The 21276-nt window shown below is 57.7% G+C and overlaps 3 protein-coding genes across 4 annotated transcripts; all 3 read left to right on the top strand.

Annotated features, from left to right (window-relative positions):
* The first annotated feature begins 2370 nt into the window (after nt 1–2370).
* Nucleotides 2371–14890, top strand: ZFP91 (ZFP91 zinc finger protein). Of its 2 annotated transcripts, none has more exons than XM_032690958.1 (10): nt 2371–2658; nt 6665–6883; nt 7093–7129; nt 7583–7675; nt 8008–8130; nt 9627–9677; nt 10271–10349; nt 10544–10658; nt 11196–11295; nt 11639–14890. In XM_032690958.1, the coding sequence occupies exons 1-10, from the start codon at nt 2607–2609 to the stop codon at nt 12150–12152; spliced, it is 1383 nt and encodes a 460-aa protein (XP_032546849.1). In that variant the 5' UTR covers nt 2371–2606; the 3' UTR covers nt 12153–14890. The 2 variants fall into 2 exon arrangements, with proteins under 2 accessions (XP_032546849.1, XP_032546850.1); XM_032690959.1 differs by having other exon boundaries at nt 2373–2658; nt 7586–7675.
* Nucleotides 14891–15534: 644 nt separating this feature from the next.
* CNTF (ciliary neurotrophic factor) lies at nt 15535–17429 on the top strand. The gene is made up of 2 exons (XM_032691685.1): nt 15535–16659; nt 16956–17429. The coding sequence occupies exons 1-2, from the start codon at nt 16546–16548 to the stop codon at nt 17424–17426; spliced, it is 585 nt and encodes a 194-aa protein (XP_032547576.1). The 5' UTR covers nt 15535–16545; the 3' UTR covers nt 17427–17429.
* Nucleotides 17430–18453: 1024 nt separating this feature from the next.
* LOC116788625 lies at nt 18454–19969 on the top strand. The gene is made up of 2 exons (XM_032691641.1): nt 18454–18922; nt 19149–19969. Exons 1-2 carry the CDS (start codon nt 18510–18512, stop codon nt 19681–19683), a joined length of 948 nt encoding a protein of 315 aa, XP_032547532.1. The 5' UTR covers nt 18454–18509; the 3' UTR covers nt 19684–19969.
* Nucleotides 19970–21276: the final 1307 nt, after the last annotated feature.

Genomic DNA, 21276 nt, shown 5'->3' with positions numbered 1-21276 from the left:
TTCCTTCCCAGTTTCCTTCCCCTGGCATGAACAGTGGATGTGGAAGCAGAGGAGCTCCCCATGCCCAGCCCCGTGCCGGGGGCAGCTCCCCCTGCTCGGCTCTTCCAGCCGCAGCCCGAGGGGGGGTCGTTCCCTCTCCATTCGCTCTGGCACAGCAGAAACGGGCTGGGATACCTGCCACGCTCCCGTCCAGGGCAGCGTGGGGGGGTCACGGCAGCGCTGTGGCAGCAGGGATTTAGATCAGGGACGGGGATCCCTGGTGACCCGTGTAGAGGGAATGAAGAGAAATCCAGCCAATTTAGCCAATCTTTTCAAGGACTGGGGGGAAAGCTGTATTTCCTGGCGTGGGAATGTCACCCTTTGTTCTCCTGCCCTAGAATGTGAGTCAGATGTGTAAAACGTGGGTAAGGTCGGCCAAGCCACCCGCTCCCGAGGAACCACGGCAAGACCCCCTGCCCAACCCCACGCGCGGCTCCCGGCCCGGGGGATCAAGGGCACACACGAGGGATCGCTCCAGGTCCCAGGGCACACCTGGACACTGAGGCTGCTTGGACCGGGGCCCCGCTCCCGGCACCGGGCACAGAGCGGGGACCGGGACGCGGAACCGCATCACGGGGTTCCTTCGGGGAGGAACACAGGCTTTGCAGAACGCAGGACCGGGTCCTGCCGCGGAGCCGGTCCCGGGGGTGCTGCCCAGGGGCCGTTCGGGGCAGGTGACGGGAACCGGGAATGGGAACCGGGAAGGTGCAGCGCCACCGGGAGGCGGTGCCTCCCCCGCCCCAGCGGAACTACAGCTCCCGGCAGGCCCCGCGCGTGCGCCGCGCCGAGACGGAAGTGGGCGGGGCGCGCGGCCCTGGCCCCGCCCCCCCTGCGCCGGCCGCCATTTTGTCACCGACTTTCACCCGCCGCCCGACGGGGCGGTTTTTTTTTTTCTTAAAGGAGAAGCGGCAGCCAAAAAGCGGCCCCGCCGCCAGGCCCCGCCGGCACCGCGGGCGGCGCCGCAGCCCCGCCGCACGGAGCGGCCGCGCGGGGCCGGGGCGGCGAACGGCTTTCCCCCTGCCGGGCCTCGCCCGCGGGGCGAAGGGGGCCCCCCGGGGGCAGGCGGAGGGGCGCACGCAGCGGCGGCGGTAGGGAGCCCGGCGGTGCCGCGGGCCGGGCGTCGGCCGGGGGCCGAGCCGGGGCGGCGGGCGGCGGGGCCCGCACTCGAGTGGGCGCCGAGCGGGGCCGGCCCGGGGGGGGAGCGGGAGCGCGAGCGCGGCGGCCGCGGCGGCGCCTGCGCGGGGGGCGGGGGACGGCCGGGGCGCGCGCGCGGAAGCCGCGCGCTGGTTGGCCGCGCGGCCGCTCCGTAGGGGGCGGGGCCCCGCCCCAGCCGGGCCGCCCATTGGCCGGGGCGGCGCGCGAGCGGCGGGGGAAGGCGGGAGCGCGGCGGGCGCGGGGGGGAGGCGGGTCTCGCGGAGGGCAGGGGCGGGGCCGTCCCTCGCGTCCCGCCCGCCGATTGGCGGGTGCGGGCGCCGGCGGCGCGCCGGGGCAGCGCGTGAAGGCGGGCGGCGGGCGCTGATTGGGCGCGGGCGGCGGGGGCGGGCCCGTCCCGCCGAGGGAGGAGCGCGGCCGCCCCGGCCCCGCCGCCGCCGCCGCCGCCCCGATGCCGGCGGGCACCGAGCAGCCGGGGGGCGCCGCCGCCGAGCCGCCGCCGCCCGCCCCGGCGCCACCGCCCGCCGCTGACAGGCCGCCCGCCTCGGGCCGCCGCCGACCGCCGCCCGCCGAGCAGGGGGAGGAGTCCGGCGGCAGCCGGGTGCTGAGGGGCGGCCGGGAGCGCGGACGCGCCGCCGCCGCCTCGGCCGCGGGGGGAGCCGCCGCCGCCGCCGCGTCCCGCCGCCGTAAGGCCGAGTACCCCCGTCGCCGGCGGAGCAGCCCCGGGGCGCGGCCCGCCGCCGAGCAGCCCGCCGCCGAGACGCCGCCCGCGGCCAGGAAGGGCCCCCGGGCCGGGTGAGTCCCTGCGGCGCCGCTGGGCCCGCACCTCTCCGGGGTCGCGGCCGGGGCCGGGCGTGGGGGGCTCTGCGGGCGATCCGGCGGCATCGCGCCCGGGCCCCGGGGCCGCCTCCGGGCGCGGGACGCCCCGCGCCGCCGCCCCTTTGTTCCGGCGCCGCCGGTCCCTTCCCAGGAAGCGCCGCGTCCCGGGAGCCGCCGGCAGCGCCGAGGCCGCTGTCCCGGGGCCCCGCGGAGCCAGCGCGGTGTGGCCCCGTCCGTCTCGGGGAGGGAGGCGGCGGGATCCAGTTTCCCGGGGGAAGATGTTGCACCCCCTGCACCTTCGGTGCGGAGCGCGACCCCCGCCACGTGCACACGTGGAGCCTTTGGGAGCGCAGCTACTCTGCCCTGTCCCGAGCACAAAATCCCCCTGGCTCGGGCGTAACTACGGTGGGCAGGGCTGGCCCTTTGCTGCTGGATGTTCCTGGAGTTCCCCTCAGATCCCTGCCGCTGGAATAATCCACCTTGGCATAAGGGAGTGAAAGCAGCGATCCGAGGGCGAGGCACTGGGAATTTGGGGAGCTCATCTGTGTGTCGTGCAGTTCCTTGTTTCTGCCCCCGTGCTGCAGAATCTGGCTCTTATGCTTGGTTTTGTGCTTTTTTTCAGGTGTGCAGATAAAGCAGCTGGTAAAGGTAAGAGCTGAATTACTCACTCCTGCTGTCTGTTCCATCCAGGAAGTCTGGGCTCTCCCGGAGCCAGGTGTCTGTCTTGTCCCCCTAAGTTAGCCAGATATCTCTTGGATATTCCTTTTAAAGAATGTTTTGGTGCCAGATGATGTGCCTGGTGGTTTGACAGCTCTTGTTGCACAGCAGTCCCAAGCAGCAGGCAAATCCTGGGCTCTCTTCTGTTCTGAGCTCACAAGTACAGGTGTAGGTCCTCCAGAGCCGTGTGGAAATGGCAGTATTCTGCTATTTACACTTGTTCTTTTCTAACTTCAGTGGATTGTGGATTTTTTTACACTCATTTCTTCAGGGGTGAAGGAGAAAATTCTTCAGAATTTGGGGAGACAGTGGCTTAAGGGGTCTGAACACAAAAGCCTCAATATGGGGAGCTGAGACCTGGAGCAGAATTTTTGTTTTCCAGTGCAAACTGCGAACTTTGTCGCATCTCTTTAACAGCTTCTTGTTAGAAAAACAAAACCAAAAAAAAAAAAAAAAAAAAAGTTTGTGGGCTTTGCCGCTGACTCCTGAAACAGCTCCAAGCACAGGGCTTTGTGTGGTGTTGGTTTTGATCTGGCACCAGAGAATTGTGATGGGAGCTGTGAGGAAAGGAGGTCACACACCTGTGCAAATGAATTCCCCTTCCTGCCGGAGCCGTCTGGGTTGGTTTGCAGGCAGCTGTGTCTCAGGGGCTGCCCTCAAAGCAGAGTTGCTGAAACGTGTAGGAAAGCTTAAAGTGTGTGTAGTGTTGACGTTATAATGGTGAAGCTCAGTGTTTTGGGTACCTTTAAGCAGAAATGTTTGCGTGGTAGTGTTAGAAAACAGGCAGAACACTCCGATTTTGACCAGTTTCCTAGGATGTGTGAAATCCCAGAGTTTGTGGGCTCTCTGCACTCAGGACCTACTAGCCTTTAACTTGGGCTCGGAGATTTTTCAGCCATGCTTGAACGTGAGAGTGGAAAAGGAGTTTGTTAAATTTCTGGGGCTCTTTTTCCCCCCCCCAATTAGATTTTGCAGCCAAAAGGATGGAACGTTTGCGTGGAAATTGGCGCCGAGAAGTGCTGACGGCTCCTGGGCCGGAGGAAATCTGCCTTGGCGGGGCTTGGGGTGTTGCTTGTTTGTTTTGGTTTTTGGTTTTTTTTTTTTTTTAAGTCTTTAGAAGTGAGGAAGCTGCACTTCTGTGTCCTGGCTGCTCACTGGATGGAGCCCTTGAAGCTCCTTGTGCAGGGAAGACGTACAAAAGATTTGGGCAGATGGTGCAGGAGCAGGAGAGGAGATTCCCCCCTGCTCCCCCCTTTAGCCTTTAGCAGGAGCCTGACTAGGTGTGAGCAAACAGCAGCTTTCCTTGCACAACGGGGATTTTTAGTAGCCAGGAGTGCCCTGTAAATCTGGAAGGCAAAATCCCATCTGTCCTTTCACCCTGGCTGGAGTTGGGATGAGGAGCTGAGCGGTTCTGGTGAAGGCTTGGAATTTCGTGCTGGTGTTCCCTGGCATGAGTTCTGACAGGGAATTGATTTCTCATGCTGATTACTTGTGTTACACCGTTAGCCTTCACTACCAGATACTAACTCCAGTTTTTAGAATATTCAGTTGGCCTGAGCTCAGCCAGAACTGAGCCTTGGCAGGGAGGACAAAGGGGGTGCACCTGGTGACAGGTCTTGCGTAGCCACGGGACGAATGGGAAACGTGCTGTGCCAGGGTTTGTTCAGCAGATGTTGTTGCCTGGTGTTTGGGATAACGTTTTGAAGGGAAATCACCAGCTGGTATTGGTGAGGAAAGCTGGGGGTGATGGGTGCTGTCGATGGTATCCGGGATGCTGTGACGGTGGAACTGCGTTCCCGAGTTTTCCCTCTGTGCAGAGCCAGGCTTCTTGGACATTGACAGTATTCCCTGTCATCTGCTTAGTCATGGAGTGGCAGGATTTCCCAACGTGTGTCTGTAGAAATATTAGTTGCATAAGTAGAACGTTTAATCTCAGCTTACAAATGGATTCACTGTGTGGTACAATTCACATTCGACTTCCCACAGCGCTCTGTATTCTCGTGGAAATAAATTTTGACTTTAGTTAGGCCTGAATGGTTGTAATTACTGGAATACGGAGTTGATGGATACACTTAATGTCCTTCCACCACTGGACTGAAAATTCTGTGTGACACTTTGTTGGCAGTTGAACAGAACCTGCTTCTCCAGTCCAATCTTACACCCAAACCAGCTTCTGACTCCATCCCTGTTTTTCTGAGATTTTCCCTCTGCTGTTTCGTAACCACCTTTAGGAGCTGGAAGGAAATCTTCCAAGCAGCTGGGACAGTGGGCTGTGTTGCTGTTCCAGAGGGAGTGTTGAGTGGAAAGGGCCACATGAAGCTTTTGTTTACAGAAGAGATCAGTGCCATGTGCACCGAGTGTCACCTCCTTGGAAGTCCCTTCTCAGATCCAAAGGTTTTGCACAGCGTGGGCTGGGGGCTGATTCCAGCAGAGCTCACATCCTTCTCCATGGCATGGTACAAACAGGGTTGTGTGTAGAGCACTTGTATTGGGCAGGGGGTTGTTTTTTCCCCCTTTAGTTTGGTTTGGTTGTTGGTTTATTTTGTTGTCGTCGTCGTTTTTTGAGGGGCAGGCTGGATTCATCAGAAATCTGCTTTTGTGAAGGAGAAAAGGAAGTTTAGGTGTGGGAAAGAGAAAAAAAAAAAATTATTACAAATGTGGGACTTCCCTTTTGCAATTTCAGATTTTGGACAAAGCCTTGGTGAGTGCTGATGGCAGCTGCTCCTGCAGCTGAACCCTTGACAGACACAAGTTTCCTGGTGCAGCTCTGACCCTTGGATGGGGACCAGTGACCGTGTTGGGAGAGTCTAGAATTAAAAGGGTTTTTAACTGTTAGCTCTGTGTCACTCTCCTGAGTTCTGCTGCAGAGAAAATATTTGCTGTATCTCCTAACGATGGGGGTTTGGAGGCACTCGAGTGTTCTCAGCATGTGAAAATGCCCTGGATCTGTTAGACAGAGGTGCTGAAGCAGAGGAAGTAGGAAGGAGAAACTGGTTTCAAGTGCCTTTGGGTAAAACCTGAGATGTTCACCATTAGGACTGAGAACAGGGACGGAGAGCAGTTTTTACTGGGGAGGCCCTGGCACAGGTTGCCCAGAGAAGCTGTGGCTGCCCTATCCCTGGGAGTGTTCAAGGCCACGTTGGACAGGGCTTGGAGCAACCTGGGATAGTGGGAGGTGTCCCTGCCCGTGGCAGGGGGTGGAATGAGATGAGCTTCAAGATCCCTTCTAACCCAAACCAGTCTGTGATGATTTGTGACGTTTCAAAAGGCATTTGAATTCATAAGGGCCCAATGTCACAGCAAACACCAAAAACTGAGATTGAGTGAACTGTACTTGGGAATTTTACTTTTTAAGAGATTAACTTGCTCACATAGACATTTCAGGCAGTTCTGTTATCTTGCCAAAACATATTTGGAGACCAGCCATCAGCTAAAAAGGAAACCACCTGTATGAGCTAAAAAGGAGTGCAAAGGCCTCAGGGTAACAGCATCTGTGATGCTTTTTGCTCTGCCCAGGACCAGAAACACCCAGCTCAGATTCCTCAGGGTCATTACCAGGTGTACAATTCCGTGTTTGGGGGATTCTCCAAGCATGACCTTTCACACGAAGCTGGCCTTTCATAAAGCACTCGCTGAGGTTTACGAGCGTCTCTTTGGTAGAGCCCAGAGCCAGCGAATCATCATCCTGCAGGCCTTTATCCGAGGGCAATACAAGCTGCTTTCAAATATTACTAGGCAGTTTTAAACACTCCTGCTGCCTTTACTTAGAGAGTTTTATTTGGTTTTACTTGGAGAGTTTGGAGTGGGGGCCTGGAGGACCTGCCCTCCATGTCTGCGAGAGGCGCGAGCGGGTTCGCGCGGAAGCGAGGAGCGTGATTTAATGGTGGGCTTTAGGCTTCTTTTATTGTTATGAAAGAGGTTGCAACGGCTGTTTCAGATCCCAAAGAAGAGAAGGAGGAGGAGGAGGAGGTTTCCAGCGCCCTCAGCCATGGCTCTCCCGTGGGCCCGGCCCGGCCCAGCCGGAGCTGGCGCAGCAGCAGGTCGGCCACGGTGGCCCGGCAGCGGGACACGGAGAACTCCCGCGCCTCCCGATCCAAGACGGGCTCCCTGCAGCTCGTCTGCAAGTCAGAGCCCAACACGGACCAGCTGGAGTACGGTACGTGGCACCGAGTGCTCGGGGCCAGGCAGGTGTGGGGAGCCTCTGGAGGGAGCTGGCTGTGGCTGGTGCAGGCGCGGTGCTGCTTGGTCACGGGTGCCTTCTGCCAGCAGCACTCCTGGCTCTGAATGGCGACGGCGGTGTCGTGAGACAGATGAGCTCACTGCAGCGAGCACACGCTGAAACCTAATGGTGACTTTTCCTTTCAGAGGTCACAGAAGAGCATCAGTCTCCAGCTGGAGTCAGGTAGGACGCTCTTGGCTCTGCGGTGTTTCTTCCGATGCGGTGTCTCGCGACAAGGGGCCGAGTGGTTTGAAAACAAGTGCCCGTGTGAGATGTTCTGTGGGACAGGCAGCAGCTCTGTCTCGTTCCACCCTGGGCCTTTGCGTTTGCAGTGTGGGCTGCAGGGCTCAGGAGATACTGTGGAGGAATGGATAGTGAGGTTGGATGTGGGCATTCCACTTTTATTCCCGTAGGAGCAGGTGCCGTAGGTGGGTGGGCTCAGAAGAGGACACTGCTCTGCCTGGCCTGTTTTGGTTGCCATCATGCTCCTTGGTTGGTGCAGGCTTTCCCCAGTCATGCTGGAAGAGGAAGTGCTGTGGAGTAGTGTCTTTCCCATCCTGGGGACTGGTGCATGGGTACTCTGCAGTAGTGGTTAAGCTGGTGCTGCCAAAGTCCTCTCTTCTCCTTTTCTCCCAGCAGTGATGATGATGAGGAGATGCTCATCAGTGAGGAAGAAGTTCCCTTCAAAGATGATCCCAGAGATGAAACCTACAAGCCCCACCTAGAGAAGTATATTGGATTTTGTACTTACTGGGGGTTTAGACCAAAAAAAAATTGACATCTTAGCTGGATGAACTTACTGTGCCCCAACACTTGAGCAGATTGCTCAGGGGGAATGGTTCTAAATAGTAGAATAACCAAGACTGTTCTTCTCTCAGGGACTAAAGCCTTTAGAGCCTTGCTGTCTGCCAGGTGTTTCCTTAATCCTTGTTCATGCTTCTGCTTAGAAGTGGGACTTGAGAAATAAACCTGAGCTTCCATCCAGTTTTTGCTCAAGTCTTTGTGGAAAGCAGGCAGCAGGAAGAGCATTGGAGTAATATGTTGTGTTTGTGTCTTTGTAGGGAAGCACCAAAGCAAAGGAGAAAAGCTAACAAGGGGAAGGAGGAAAAAGAAAGGCAGAAAGAGATTAAAGTGGAAGTGAAAGAAGAGAATGAGTTTCAGGAAGATGAAGAACCGCCAAGGAAGTGAGTAAACTGTGCAGTTACACCTGGCAGTGTGTGTTTATTTTGCATTCTTGCTAGTGTACAGCAGTGTTTTGTTGCTGGTTCCCCCACTACTCCTCCTCCTCCTCTGGGCCTGAGAGCTGATGGGGCAGCACTGTTTGTTCTGCTTCCTCACGTCTCGCCTGTGTTAGAAAAATCAGAGTTGGGACTTAGGTTTAGTTTAAGCTGAGGGGTTTTTCTTCATCCTGTGGTTATTCAGCCTCCGTGGGTGTGACCACACAGCGGGAAACTCTTCAGGGCACCCTTACAACGGGTTTTGTTGTGATGCCTGAAGTGGATCAGTGTTAGAAGTGTAGTGTGAGAGGGCAGCGTTCCTGCCGTGTGTTGTGGGGCAGACACAAGAATACCTTGGATGTGTGTGTGGTAAATGTCCTCTTTGTACACGTGGGACTATCCCAGAGTTCAGGAAAACCACTTAGGTTCCCCCTCTCTTTGGAAGAGTAAACCAAGAAACTTTTGCTCCCCCGAGTCTCGACACCTCCGGGTGTGCTGTCGCTGGGACTCAGCATTGCAGCTTTCCTCCTGTCAGAGGAGGGAGATTGCTTTATGTGTCTGTCCAAGCCATTCTTTGGGATGATGTGAGAGAGAAAAAAAAGAAAAAGGAGCTGCTTTTGTACCTCTCTGAGAGGCTGGAACAGCCGGGGCTCCCTCTGCTGACCTGCCTCGTGGGGCCACACACTGCTGGTGCTGCTTCTCTTGTTGTTCCTAAGCTGCTGCTGCTTCACAGCAGAGAGGAGTGAGCAGGCTGGTATTTTGAGAACATTTCTGTCTGTTGGAGATTGCTTTTTGTGCCTTGAGGTTTTGTTGTTTGGATCAGACACCGCTTTTGTGTGTAATAAAACCTGTGCCTCTTCTGAGGGCTTGGCTTGAATGCTGAGTGCCTGTTCAGCAGGTTCCTGGCATGGGCTTGCCATCAATAAAGATGTCTCAGTAGAGTCTAGAAAATACTTCCATCAATCTGCTCCAAGTACCTCTGCAGCAGTGGGATCAAGCTGTGGCTTAGGAGGCTGCAGTTGGCATGTAAGCACAGCTCTGCTCAGGCAGAGTCTAGATTTTTGCCTTGACAGGTGTATAAGCTGCTGTCAGAGGCCTGTAAAATAGCTGCTGGATCATTAATCCTGTTCTTCCTGATCATGCAGGTTGGTGTTTTCCCATGGTATGGAATGTTCCCCAACAGAGCAGAGGGAATAGGATGCACTGTGGGTTCTGGGCTGTGTTGGCACCTTTACATGTTTATAAGAAATACATTAGGAAACGGGAAGGGTTGAGAGAGCAAACCACATGAAGCATTTATTTCTCTAGAATTCTCCTTCCTCTGAATCTGTTTCCAACTTGCACTCAGGTTTTTTTTCTAGATCTTGAAGTTAATGAGGCAATACAGCATAAACTTCAAAGTCTCTGCCCACTACTAATGTAAGGAACCTTCTCTCAGTTCTGTTTCTGTATCCCTGTTACAGGAGGGGAAGGAGGAGAAAAGATGACAAGAGCCCAAGACTGCCCAAGAGAAGGTAAGTGATCCCCTCCACCCAGTTCTGTTCTGCAGACTTGCTTCCCTTGTGTCCTGCACACAGATGGGGATTGTCCCAAAGCCATCTCTCTTGCACAGTCCAGAAATCTGCCTTGAAGAGAATAAACCCCCAAAATAGCATGCCTTGTTTTTCCTCCCCTCTTTTCCTTCCCCCTGTAGGTGTGGGTTTGATTTCTTCCAGCTGAACCAGCCCCCTCCCCACTTCTCAGTTGATTCCTACCCTGGCATTGCCCAGCAATAAAGTTCTGGGAAATATTGGTCTCCTGGGGTTTTCCCAGCTCTAGGGGAGCCCTCAAGTAAGTGGCAGGAGTGAATGTGGCACTTGGGCAGAGGCTCTGTCCCAGCCCTTACAGTACTGGAGCAGCAATTCTTGGCTCTCATTTCACTGAGCTGTGCTTTGTTGTGCTGCTGCCCTGGCATCAGGGGCATCAGCCAATGTCTGCCCCTCACAGAAACAGAATTCTGGAGTTCATATGATTCTGTGTATCGAATATGTAGAGAGTCTTTACCTGTAGAATCACCCAATCACAGAAGCAGCCAACCGCTCTGCCCCTTTCCTTGCCCACTTCCCAGGAAGAAGCCCCCGATCCAGTACGTGCGCTGTGAGATGGAAGGATGCGGCACAGTCCTGGCTCACCCACGCTACCTGCAGGTTGGTGGAGCTTTTCCCATCCTCAGTGGCACGTGTGAAGGCAGGGAAGGGCTGTTGGGAGCAGGCAGCGAAGCCTCCACTGCACTGACACTCCTCCTTGACACTGTGTCTGCTTTTGCTGAGGGGCCGTCTGGGATGGCTGTGTCTCAGCTCTTCTCTCAGAGACTCTGCAAACTTTCACTCTCCCTTTTCAGCATCACATAAAGTACCAGCACTTGCTGAAGAAGAAATATGTGTGTCCTCACCCCTCCTGTGGTCGGCTCTTCCGGCTCCAGAAGCAGCTCCTGCGACATGCCAAACATCACACAGGTACAGGGCGGTGGGAGATGGGTACGAAACACCTCCTCAGGTCAGTGAACAGAGAGGGGGGGAAAAAGGAAAAGCCTCTAGGATTTCTGGGGAGAGTGAAGCCAAGTCAGGTGGCATAGATTTGCAGGAGCAGCAGGGTATTATTGTCTTCTGGATTATCATCTTCTGAGGAAGTGAAAGAAATAAGACTGTAGAGGTTTTTAATTCTCCCCCTTGCAAGTATCACTCAGGGGTTCTGTAGAGGAATAAACATCTGCATATAAAGACTCTACGGATAAAGTCTGCTTTATCCTAATTTGTCAGTCCTTCAGTGTTGGTCAGAGTGGATAAGCAGCTCTTAGAAGAGTCTTAATCATGGCTGGCCTCTCCAGATCAGCTGCTGCGCTGTGTTGTGGGGCTCCTCCTTGGCTGTGCCTGCTGGCCTCCCAGAACTCCTGGTTCTGCTCCTTCTCGGGCAGCTTTACCTGCACCACGTGGGAGCTGGGAAAGGGAGCAGGTCTGTGGGAGAGCAGTGCTGCAACTGCTGTTTCCTTTCAGATCAAAGGGATTACATCTGCGAGTACTGCGCCCGGGCGTTCAAGAGCTCCCACAACCTGGCGGTGCACAGGATGATCCACACGGGAGAGAAGCCCTTGCAGTGAGTACCCTCTGCCTGTGCCTCGCCCTCCTGCCCCGAGGGGCCCCTGACACACCCGTTCTGGGGCTGCACCCAGAGCAGGGGCAGCTCTGAAGTCGGGGCTGGAGCCTGTTGCTGGTGTCCCAGCTCTCTAAACACACACGGTGTTGAGCTGCCCCTTGTCTCACCTGCTCCTCGGGGCAGATCTGGGATCGTAAGCCCTCAGCAAATAAAGCCCTGGCTGGAGCTGCAGTGACATTAGTGAGCCCCTGCTTGTTTCCCTGGGCTGCCTCCTTGCTGCTGCTGTCCCCCTGAGTGTGTGGGGACATCCCTTTGTTGTGACCTCCCCCTTCTCCGCTCCCAGGTGTGAGATCTGTGGGTTCACCTGCCGGCAGAAGGCGTCCCTCAACTGGCACATGAAGAAGCACGACGCGGACTCCTTCTACCAGTTCTCCTGCAACATTTGCGGCAAGAAGTTCGAGAAGAAGGACAGCGTCGTGGCCCACAAGGCCAAGAGCCACCCCGAAGTGCTCATAGCCGAGGCGCTGGCTGCCAACGCGGGTGCCCTGATCACCAGCACCGACATCCTGGGCACCAATCCCGAGGCCATCGCGCCGCCCACCGACGGCCAGGGCCTCCCGCTGCTCCCGGACCCCCTGGGCAGTGCCCCCCCAGCAGATTGCCTGCTGCTGAGCCCCGAGGGGATGCCAAAGCCCTACTGTGGCGGGGCAGAGCGCGTGAGCCTGGTGGCCGACGGCAAACTCTTCGTGGGCGGCGGCAGCAGCGCGAACCCGGAGGGGCTGGTCATGAACACGGAGATCCTGGGAGCCAGCACGGAGGTGCTCATCGAAGATTCAGACTCCACTGGTGGACCCTAGTGGCAGGGGGAGCACCTGGGTGCTGGGACAGTTGGGACTCTGTATTTAAAAGGAAAAAAAAAAAAAGAAAAAAAAGAAAAAAAAGAGGAGGCACTTACTGAAAGAGAGGAAAGTTAAACAAAACTTACAATACTAGTAAAATAACTGAAGGGTCTGCTCCCCTCCAGCGCGGATCACAGCACATCCTCTTTCTCCCAACCACTTCTCTCTCTCCCACGGCCCCTTTGTGGAAAGGGGCACGTGCTGCCATTACCAGAGCGAGCTGGACTGAGCGACGGATTTCTCCAAGGGAGGGGGCACTGCCGAAACCCTTCGCTCTACCCCAAAGCAGATGCCTTTCTGGCTCCTTGACGTGGCCCCACTGGCAAACTAAAAAAAAAAAAAAAAAAAAAAGCGTTGGACGTGCTCTGGAGAAGTTTCTTAGGACTCCCTCTGCCCCTGGTCCCGACTTCTATGCACCGCTGCACTCTGGTCCTTGCAGTGTCCTCCTTCCTCCCGGGGCTGGGAGTTTGGCACTTTAGCCCCCCGGCAGGGTGAGCTGTGAAGCAGAGCACGTCCCCTGCTCCAGCCCTGGCAGGAAGTGGAGGGAACGCCCTGGCTCGTAGATCATGTTTGCTCGGAGAGGCCCGGGGGCTACAGGAGCCCTGCGTGGGAGAGGCAAGGAGGAGCATCCCAGTTTGACGACAGTAATTTGCACTTTGAACATGCTTCGTTTTTGTGTTGTGGTAACAAGATTCCTTATTTATTGATTAAAGAAGGGTCGGTATTTTTTAGTTCTGTTCTTAGGGGGCGGGCGTGGAAGGGGTTCAGGCTGTTTCCCAGTAGGCTCTGGTGCAGGGAGCACGGTGTGCCATCGTAACAGCAGCTGGGAGAGTGGCTGGGCAGCGCTCTGGAGTCAGATGTGTCTCGCAGCTTTTCCAGAGTAGAGGAGGGAGAGCCCCTGGAGAAGAACCCTGTGTGCAGTGGGAGTCTCTGCAGCAGCGTGTTAGCAGGAGGATGAGGTGAGTGATGGAACAGCTGGCTGTCGTCTCCCTCCCTCCCTCCCGGCTCCGGGTGAGCTCCTTGCATTAAATGCTCTGCAGCCTTTCGGGGAAGGATGTTGTTGGCCAGGAACTTGTTCTCGTGGCCTGGGACAGTTGTGAGCTGCTTGCTGCTGGGGGGATGTGGTGCTCCTCATCCGACTCTGCCTCTCCTTTCCAGGTCTAGACAAAGGCACAGGAGCAGGGACTGGATATGGTTTTCTCAGGCTTGTTTATCCAAGGCAATAGATTGACGTGGGACTAAGGGGCTGTCAGCTTCTCTCTCTGCCCCCGTTGTGGGGGAGGGTGTTGTGTAGCCGTGTTCTCAAAGGTTCTCTCTTCTGCACAGACACCCCTGCTGTCCCTGAAATGTGGCAGGCCAGGTGTTGCCTGCCGGTGTAGTTAGGGCAGCTCTGAGCCCTTGGAAAAGTTTACATAGGATAAGAGGTGTCTGCTATGGAGACTTGGATTTTTTTTTTTTGCTCTTCTCTGAGACTTTGTGTGGAGATTCAGTGGCCTTGAATTCGTAGTGGTTTTGGAAGAGGTGAAGAATAACCTGGCTTTTTGTTTGTTTGCTTGTTTTTTTTTTGGTTGGGTTTCTGTGGTTGGGAGCAGAGCTGAAGTGTCTTGTCCGAGCACAAGATCAGCTGAGTTAGTCTGTAGCACACAGCAGCTTGGCAAAACCGGGTACCTGGGGTCTAGAAAACCGCAATAAAACATGGAATTTAATTGGGAACTTAACAGGAAACTGACTCTGAACACCCACTCTGTCCCCTGTGCTGCCTGGAAATCCAGCTGTGGCCCAAACACGGTGGCTTTTATTGGGCCGTTTGTCCCGGTTTGCCCCCTCCCTTCCCTCCTTACACGGATACCTTTGTCAGAGCAAGTCGAAACACTTCTGGTGTTGGGGCGGATCGTGGCGGGGCAGCTGGGTGCCCTGTGCCCTGGGCGTGGGCATCCCACGTGCTCACCGTGGCAGCAGCCTGGCTCCCAGGCCTGCCACGGGGTGAGGGCCCAGCACACCTGGTGGTGGTGGGTCCTCTGGGACAGTGCAGGCAGGTCTGCGGTGCAGTGGTGTTTAAACTAAACCAGTTCCTTCGGTTGGGACGATCCAGTTTCTCGCTTGGATCACGTTACTGTGATTTCCAGCTGGAGCTGCTTCTCTGCCAGCCCCTGTGCCCGTGGGAGCTGCGGGGCGGGCAGAGCCTTGCACAGAACACTAAGTTGGAGAGCCCGGGGATTACTGGTCAAAGGATGGCACTAAAACGCCTTTGGGTCAAAGGCTTGCTTGCCTCTGACTCAGTGCTTGGCACCTGGCTGGGAGCTGAGGGAGGTGGCCTGGTCCTGCAGCCGCCCCGAGCGGAGCAGACTTTGCCACCGGACACGTTTCTGGGATGCAAAATCAAACATCTCCTTTGCTTCCCGGCCGGGACACCTGATCCTGCCACTCCCCGCCTCGTCCTTCCATGACACCTCTCGTAGCTCTCCCTTTTCTTTTTCTGGCCCTGGCCAGGTGTCTGTCTGTCCTCTAACCACAGCCTGCTCGCCCCTGACGCAGGAGAGATGTGTAGCTCCCTTCCCACGCCCCTTTGAAGCCCTAAAACTGACACAGCCCTCCTGCAGCTCCTCCTCCCCTCGATGTCTCTCCTTCACTCGCATGCAGTTTGCTTCAATAAATTATTGTAGTAGTTTGCAATAAACTTTTTTGTATTTTTTTTTTCCCCTGTATTTATTTTTTTTTTCTCCTCCCGGGGGAGGGGTTGGAGGGGACACAGGGCCCTTCAACCACTCTCGGGGCTGTGCCCGACATGGGCAGCACTTTGGGGGTCAAGGGCTGCCGGGGCCAGGGGCTCCCAAAGCTCAGCAGCACTTTCTGCAGTAGCCAGGGGGTGACAAAGAGGCTGCTGGGGGTATGGGGCCCCCCGACCAGGCACACTGTGGTACTTGTGGGAAGCTGCTTTTCAGCTCTTGGGTTTTTTTTTTCCCCTCTTAATCTGGGTAATACGTAACCAAAATAAACATACTGAGGAAAAACCAACCCAACCCAGTGGGCTGTTTTTGTCCTGGTGCATGCAGCTCATCTGTGGGCTGGCTGGTGTTGTCCTGGGGCGGCTCTTCCCCATCCAGCTTGGGGGGGTGAGTGAGTGGCTGCTGGTGGCCAGCTGCCAACTGGGTTTGAATCATGACCCTGGGCCAGTTTTAGGGGCTCAGAACCAGACTCATTTTTTGGGCTCCCAAAGAGAGACTCAGGGCCATGTTTGGGGGGCTCAAAAGGGGGCTCAGAGCTTAAAAACGGAGACTAAATGCTTCATTTTGCAGTCCTGAAACCAGGCTCATACATGGCCAATTTTGGGGCTTAGAAACAGCCACTAAATCCTGCTTTCAGGGCTTGAGGCAGAGAGCATGTCCCGTGTCTTTGGGCTCACAAAGAGAGACCAAGTGATGCATTTTAGGGCCTTAAAAACCAGTGACTAAGTCCTGTGTTTTGGGGCCCTGAAACCAGGGTCACTCAGCCAGTGCTTGGGCTCACAGAGAGAGAGACCAAGTCCTGCACCTTGGGGGCTTTAAGGCAGAGACCTGTGGAGTGGCCAGTATTGAAGGTGAGAAATGGAGACTGAGTCCTGCTGGCCTTACATTTAGGGCTGAGAAACAGTGACCGAGTCCTGCATTTTGGGGGCTTGAGGAGAGACCACGTCCTGTCCCGCAGCCCCTCTTTGGGGAAGGTGTCTCTGGGAAAGGGGGGTTAAACCTTTCCCCCTCTGGGAAAGGGGGGTTAAACCTGGGGGACCAGTCCCATGGCTGTGGGGCAGTAAGAGGGCTGGAGGTGGCTGGGACAGACCCTTCTGCCAGGGTTTGGGTTGCAGCTCAGCTTTTGGCTGGTGCTGGATCTCCAGCCTTGGGGGGGATCCCCTCGAGCCTCCACTGCTGGCCCTGCTCAGCCCCCGCCGCCTGCCCGGGCTGAGGTGTTGAGCAATGTCCGGGCTTTGCTCGCCTCTTCCCGGCAGTGGTTTCCCGCTCTCTGGCATGAGCCAGAGGGATTAACGTGCCGCTAATCCCACTGTGTGGCCGGGAGGGAGGAGTGGGTCAGCGCCGGGGCTGGGAGCCTGTCGCTGCCGGGCGAGACGGTTCTGGGCAAAGCACTTGGAGTGGCGACGCGTGGGGGAATCGGGGGAATAATCTGTCGCTGTTGATCCCAGAGGCGAGAATTTGCAGCGTGGTGCCAGGCCCCAGGCACGGAAGAGGGGGAGAGCCGGGCCAGCGGACGTGTGAGCGGAGCTCCCGGCTGGAATGCACCAGCTCAGCAAGGGATTGTCCTGCCCGGGCCGGGCGGGCGCTGCGCCCTGAGCCTGGTGGCCTCAACAGCTGCCCGGACCATGGCGGGAGCAGACAGTCCCTCGGCCGCCCTCCGGCGCCGCGACCTGTGTGCCCGCGGCATCCGCCTGGCTGGGAAGATGCGCTCGGACGTCGTCGACCTCCTGGATGCCTACGTGAGTCTGCCCTGCTCCTTCTGGCTGCTGCGGGGCTGGGAGCGCTGGCGGGGTCTGGGGGGGCTCCTGGCAGCTTCGGGGCGCAAGGAACCTGTCCTGTGGTGGGGATGGGGGACGAAGCGCTGCCGGTTTCTGTGCCTGCCGATGCCTGGGCGAACCTCGGGCACCTGGCCTCACACTGCCACAAACCCCTCCTGGATTGGGCCCTCCGGAGCAGTGCCGGTGTGGCTCGGGGTGGGGGGTACCCCCCAAATTGCTCCCTCCACCCCTGATCCCCTGTGGGTCTCGCCCCGCAGGTGGAGCGGCAGGGCCTGGACGCCTCGGCCAGCGTGGCGGCGGTGGAGGGGGTGCCGCCGGCGGCGGTGGAGCGCTGGGACGAGCAGACGGGGACCCAGCGGCTGCTGGAGAACCTGGCGGCCTACAGGGCCTTCCGCGGGCTGCTGGCGCAGATGCTGGAGGAGCAGCGGGAGCAGCTGGGTGAGGCCGACGCTGCCCTGGGCCGGGCGCTGGCGGCCGTGCTGCTCCAGGTCTCGGCCTTCGCCTACCACCTCGAGGAGCTGCTGCGGCTGGAGAGCCGCGGGCCCCCGAGCGACGAGGGGGATGGGCCGCCCCCCCAGCCCCAGGGCGTCTTCGAGCAGAAGCTGCGGGGCCTGGGGGTGCTGCGGGAGCTGGCCCAGTGGGCCGTGAGGTCTGCGCGGGACCTGCGGCAGCTCGCCAAGCCCGGCCCGGGCGCCGGCTCGGCCCCCAGCCCGGCCGAGAGCCCGTGAAGGCGAGCGCGGGGTGGGGGGTCTGGGGTGCCCTGGGGCACAGTGGGGGGCAGCTGACAGCGAAGGAGGGCAGGCGGACAGGAGGGACCGTGTCATTAACCCCTGGCCCCCCCGTGCTTTTGGTGCCACTCCCTGTGGGGAAGCTGAGGCACAGGCCGTGGTGTACCCCGGAGGGAGCGGGGATCCCCAGGTGGGACGATCCTCAGTGGTCCTAGGGCTGGCAGTTGAAACTATCCCCTGGGAAGCGGCTTTGCTGCCCACCCCAGGGCCTGGAGGCCGTGACCCTCAGCTGGGGCCCTTTTCTTTGGAATTTGGTCGCTGCCTGGTTCACTGTGGCCACCCTGGGGGCTCTTGTGGGTGCGAGGCAGGAGCCAAGGGACAGCAAAGTGTCACCTGGCCAAAGGAGTCTCGGGACCTGCCCCGCAGCTGCAAGGAGCAAGGCTTTGCCTCCTGCACATGGACTCTTCTGCCCAGCTTGTGTTGGCTGCTCATTGAATTTCTGCTCTAACTGCTTGGGGGCTTTTTGGGGAGAGGGGGGGAAGTGGGGGTATGATCAGGAGGGGATTTCTTAACCTCTTGGACATGGTAACGGAGAGGATCTTTTCACCGAAGGCTGCGATTCAGAAGCCCCTCTGCAAGGAGGTTAGTGCCTCCAGGGGTTATTTTAGGACTGGAAATGGCACGGAGAATCAAACAGCCCCAACCACATTGCTCACCCTGTGGAGTGCTGCAGTTTCACAGCTGCCTGAGCCGTGGTTCTCGTGCCGACTGGATATGAGGGCTGCTGGCTGCTGAGTGAATAAAAGGGCTGGGAGATCTACCGGGGTGATGTACTTCTTGGGGGAGGTGGGACAGTGGGGCTCAACCTCACTGGAGAGCCTGGGCTGCCCTGTGCACACACCAGGGAAGGGTCAGTCCCGGCAGGGTGAGAGGTCTGGGGGGGACAGGAGCCACTGGGAGGCCGTGGGGAAGATGAGGGAGCTGGGGATGAAGGACGTGGTGGTGGGAGGATGAGGAGGAAGTGGGGGGGGGTTGCTGGGGTTGTGCCTTGTCCTGGTGTGGCCCTGCCTTCCACCCTGGCCTATGAGAGGAAAGGCAACATGGGGGGAGAGCGGGGCCACGGCATGGGGAGGAGGCTGGGGACGTGCCCGGCTGGCCCCGCACAAAGCGGCTTTGTCGTGGCAGGGGGGGATGGCACCGGGCACAGCGCTGGCACCGGGGCCCTGGTGCAGCACCAAGGCAGAGCCTCCAGAGCCCATCCTGCCCTCCCCTCTGGCAGCATCGGGGCACCCGGCGCCACGGGGTCGGGTCCGAGGGCGGTTTGGTGCTGCCTCTTTGCTTATGGGTGGTGCCCACGAGGAAGAATGTGCACCTTCTTCTTTGCCACTGACTGACTGCCTGCCTGCCCTCAGCTTTGTGGCTCAGACTGGATTATTGGGATGTTTCTGCTTCCCTGCACTCAGGAATAACAATTTCTGGCCACTATTTTTTTCAGGGTTAGCGAAAGCGAGTCCCTTTTCCAACAGGTATTTTTCTCGCCTGGTGTCCTCTGCTTTGTGCACTTGAAGCCATCTTGCCTTTGCCCCCTTGCACCCTCCTGCTCAGCAGTGCTCACGCCTTCCCCACCCACTGCCCCTCACCTTCCCAGAGGTGGGCAGAGGCATCTCGAGTGAACCTTGTGACACGAGCAGGTGGGAACAGACCCCTTTTCTCCCTCAGCAGCAATGGCCGGGTCCGAGGTGACCTTCAGATCCCGGGAGAGCCGGGATCACCCAGCCCTGCCTTGCAACTTGATCCTTCCCCCTCAGCTGCTGGCACTGAGCTGAGCTGGGCGCTGCAGTCGCTCTCTGGGGGTAGAAGCAGCAACAGGGACGATGATGTTGCTCCGGGGACTTCCCTGTCCTGGGAAACACCGTTTTTGCAACCTTCCTTGCTCCCTGCCCTGTTACCTGGGTGTGTCTGTGTTTGTGGAGCAGCCGCAGCGCTCAGGAATGGCCACCAGAAACAACGGGAAAAAGCAGTCCATAATCCAAACCTCCACGCTCTGGCTGAGCGAGAGGCTCCAGCTCTCGGCCTTTCCCTGCCAGCCAGCCCCCAACGTGCCGTAGAGAGTCTGAGCTGGATGGGGTTTAATGCTGTTTTTCAGCTGCAGCTCCGGGGAATCACGGGTGAAGTGATTTGGCGAGAACAGGGGCACCCGACAGCTGAGCTCCCTTGGTGCCAGGAGGCCCTTTGGACCTGCTTTGCCACAGGCTGAAAAGAAGTTGATCTGGGTGGCTGGCGGTGACTGAAGCTGTTTATTTTGGAAACAGAAATGAAGAGTTTGAGAGGAAGATAACTGTACCCGTGTGGCTAATGCTGCTGAGGACCCCATGCAGTGGCCTCCTGCAAACTGAGGACCCACCAAAACCATCCAAGATTGTGCTTTGGGAAGAGAGAAAGGCTCTGCAGTGCTGGTGGGAACGGGGAAGGGGAGCAGAGGGCTGCACTCTCAAATTTCAGCAGGGAAGGAGCCACCACAAACAACCTGTGGATGTGTTTAATTTCAAAACAATAAATATTTGGGCTTAACGTGTGGTTGGGCACACTTTGTGCGGTTGGAAAGGTTTCAAGCCGACCAGGGCTGCTCCCTGACCTCAGGCATACCCACTTGGCTGCTGGCGTCGGTGCTGGGCGAGAATGGATTTGCCCCTTGCCCACCATGCCCTGGAGGCTGGTGGGGTTCAGTTGTGCAGCTCCTGGCTCCCTGATCCTGAGCCGCAGCCAGGGGGGGTGGATGTTCACCAACACTTTCCTTTTTAACAGCAGGAAAACCTTTTCCTCCCGCCTGAGTCAGCGGAAAGGATTTCCCCGGGTTTCCCCGCCGCGGCTTTGGCTGCGCTTGTCTTGCCCGAAGGAACAGGTGAAAACGCAGAGGAGGGGCTCCCCTTCCCAGGAAGGGCCGGGAGCCCTCCCTTCCTGCAGGAGAAGGTGCCCCGAGCGTAGCCCTGCGTGAGCTGGGAGAAGGAGAACCCGTGCGGTTCACCTCGTCCTGCCCCACCACGGCGCTCGCCAGCTGGCACCGCCGCAGTTGGTCCCCACCTGCTTCTTCCCCAATTCTTCCTTCATTTTTTTTTCCCTCTGTTTGTGTCTTGTCTAATGGTTTCTCACCACAAGCGCCGCTGGCAGGCGCTCAGCAGGACGGGCAGTGCCTGGGAAACAGGTTTGCCAGGAGAGGAGCCACGCCAGCCCTGAGAGCTTGGCAGTGTCCTGTGGCCTGGGGATGAGCTGCCCTCCGAGCCAAGGGGGACCGTGGACTGGGGGATTTGCTGTGCAACCTGTGCACGTGGAACACACAGGTGCGGTTTGTACAGTTCTCCCGAACCAGGAAATGATGGGTGTTTAATATCCAAGGAAATTTCGTGACTCTGAGCGCAGGAGCGCAAAAGGAGGTGAGACCGGCACGTGCCTGTCACCAACATCCTGGTGGCATTCAGGGCTGCCCTGGGAAGATGCTCGTGGAGCTCAGTGGAAGAACAAGCTCAGGAACGTTTTTTTGGCTGCTCCAGTCACAGAGTTGCCATAGCACAGGGGTACCTCTGCCACGGTGGGAGCAGCACAGGTTTTAATTTGGCCTTCATTGCTTGCCTCAGTTGGAGCAGCAGAATCCTGAAGGATTCGCAGCCTCACCCTGGGCTGAAGCTGCGTGAAATCTCCAGGAAAAGTACTTCTCAGGGAAACTGAGCTGTGGCAGGCAGCTGGGAGAGCTGGGGTGCAGGACCTGGGGTTACAGCCCAGGTGCCCCTTGAGACATGAGGCAATTTTGGGCTTCAAAGCCATTTTTGTGCATCGTGGGCCACAGGGAAGGGGA

This window comes from Chiroxiphia lanceolata, chromosome 6 (genome assembly GCF_009829145.1).
Source record: "Chiroxiphia lanceolata isolate bChiLan1 chromosome 6, bChiLan1.pri, whole genome shotgun sequence".
In the NCBI taxonomy this organism is placed as follows: domain Eukaryota; kingdom Metazoa; phylum Chordata; class Aves; order Passeriformes; family Pipridae; genus Chiroxiphia; species Chiroxiphia lanceolata.
The sequence above is the reverse complement of the archived record's forward strand: the minus strand, read 5'-3'. Positions and strand labels throughout refer to the sequence as shown.

Bases quoted from the DNA above. Each gene is read 5' to 3' on its own strand.
- CNTF (XM_032691685.1), top strand. From the start codon at position 16,546: ATGGCGGGAGCAGACAGTCCCTCGGCCGCCCTCCGGCGCCGCGACCTG. The intron at 16,660-16,955 runs GTGAGTCTGCCC...CTCGCCCCGCAG, and splicing joins TCGACCTCCTGGATGCCTAC to GTGGAGCGGCAGGGCCTGGA.
- ZFP91 (XM_032690958.1), top strand. From the start codon at position 2,607: ATGCTTGGTTTTGTGCTTTTTTTCAGGTGTGCAGATAAAGCAGCTGGT. The intron at 7,676-8,007 runs GTATATTGGATT...GTGTCTTTGTAG, and splicing joins TACAAGCCCCACCTAGAGAA to GGAAGCACCAAAGCAAAGGA. The intron at 10,350-10,543 runs GTTGGTGGAGCT...CTCCCTTTTCAG, and splicing joins CTCACCCACGCTACCTGCAG to CATCACATAAAGTACCAGCA.
- LOC116788625 (XM_032691641.1), top strand. From the start codon at position 18,510: ATGAGAGGAAAGGCAACATGGGGGGAGAGCGGGGCCACGGCATGGGGA. The intron at 18,923-19,148 runs GTTAGCGAAAGC...CTCCCTCAGCAG, and splicing joins TGGCCACTATTTTTTTCAGG to CAATGGCCGGGTCCGAGGTG.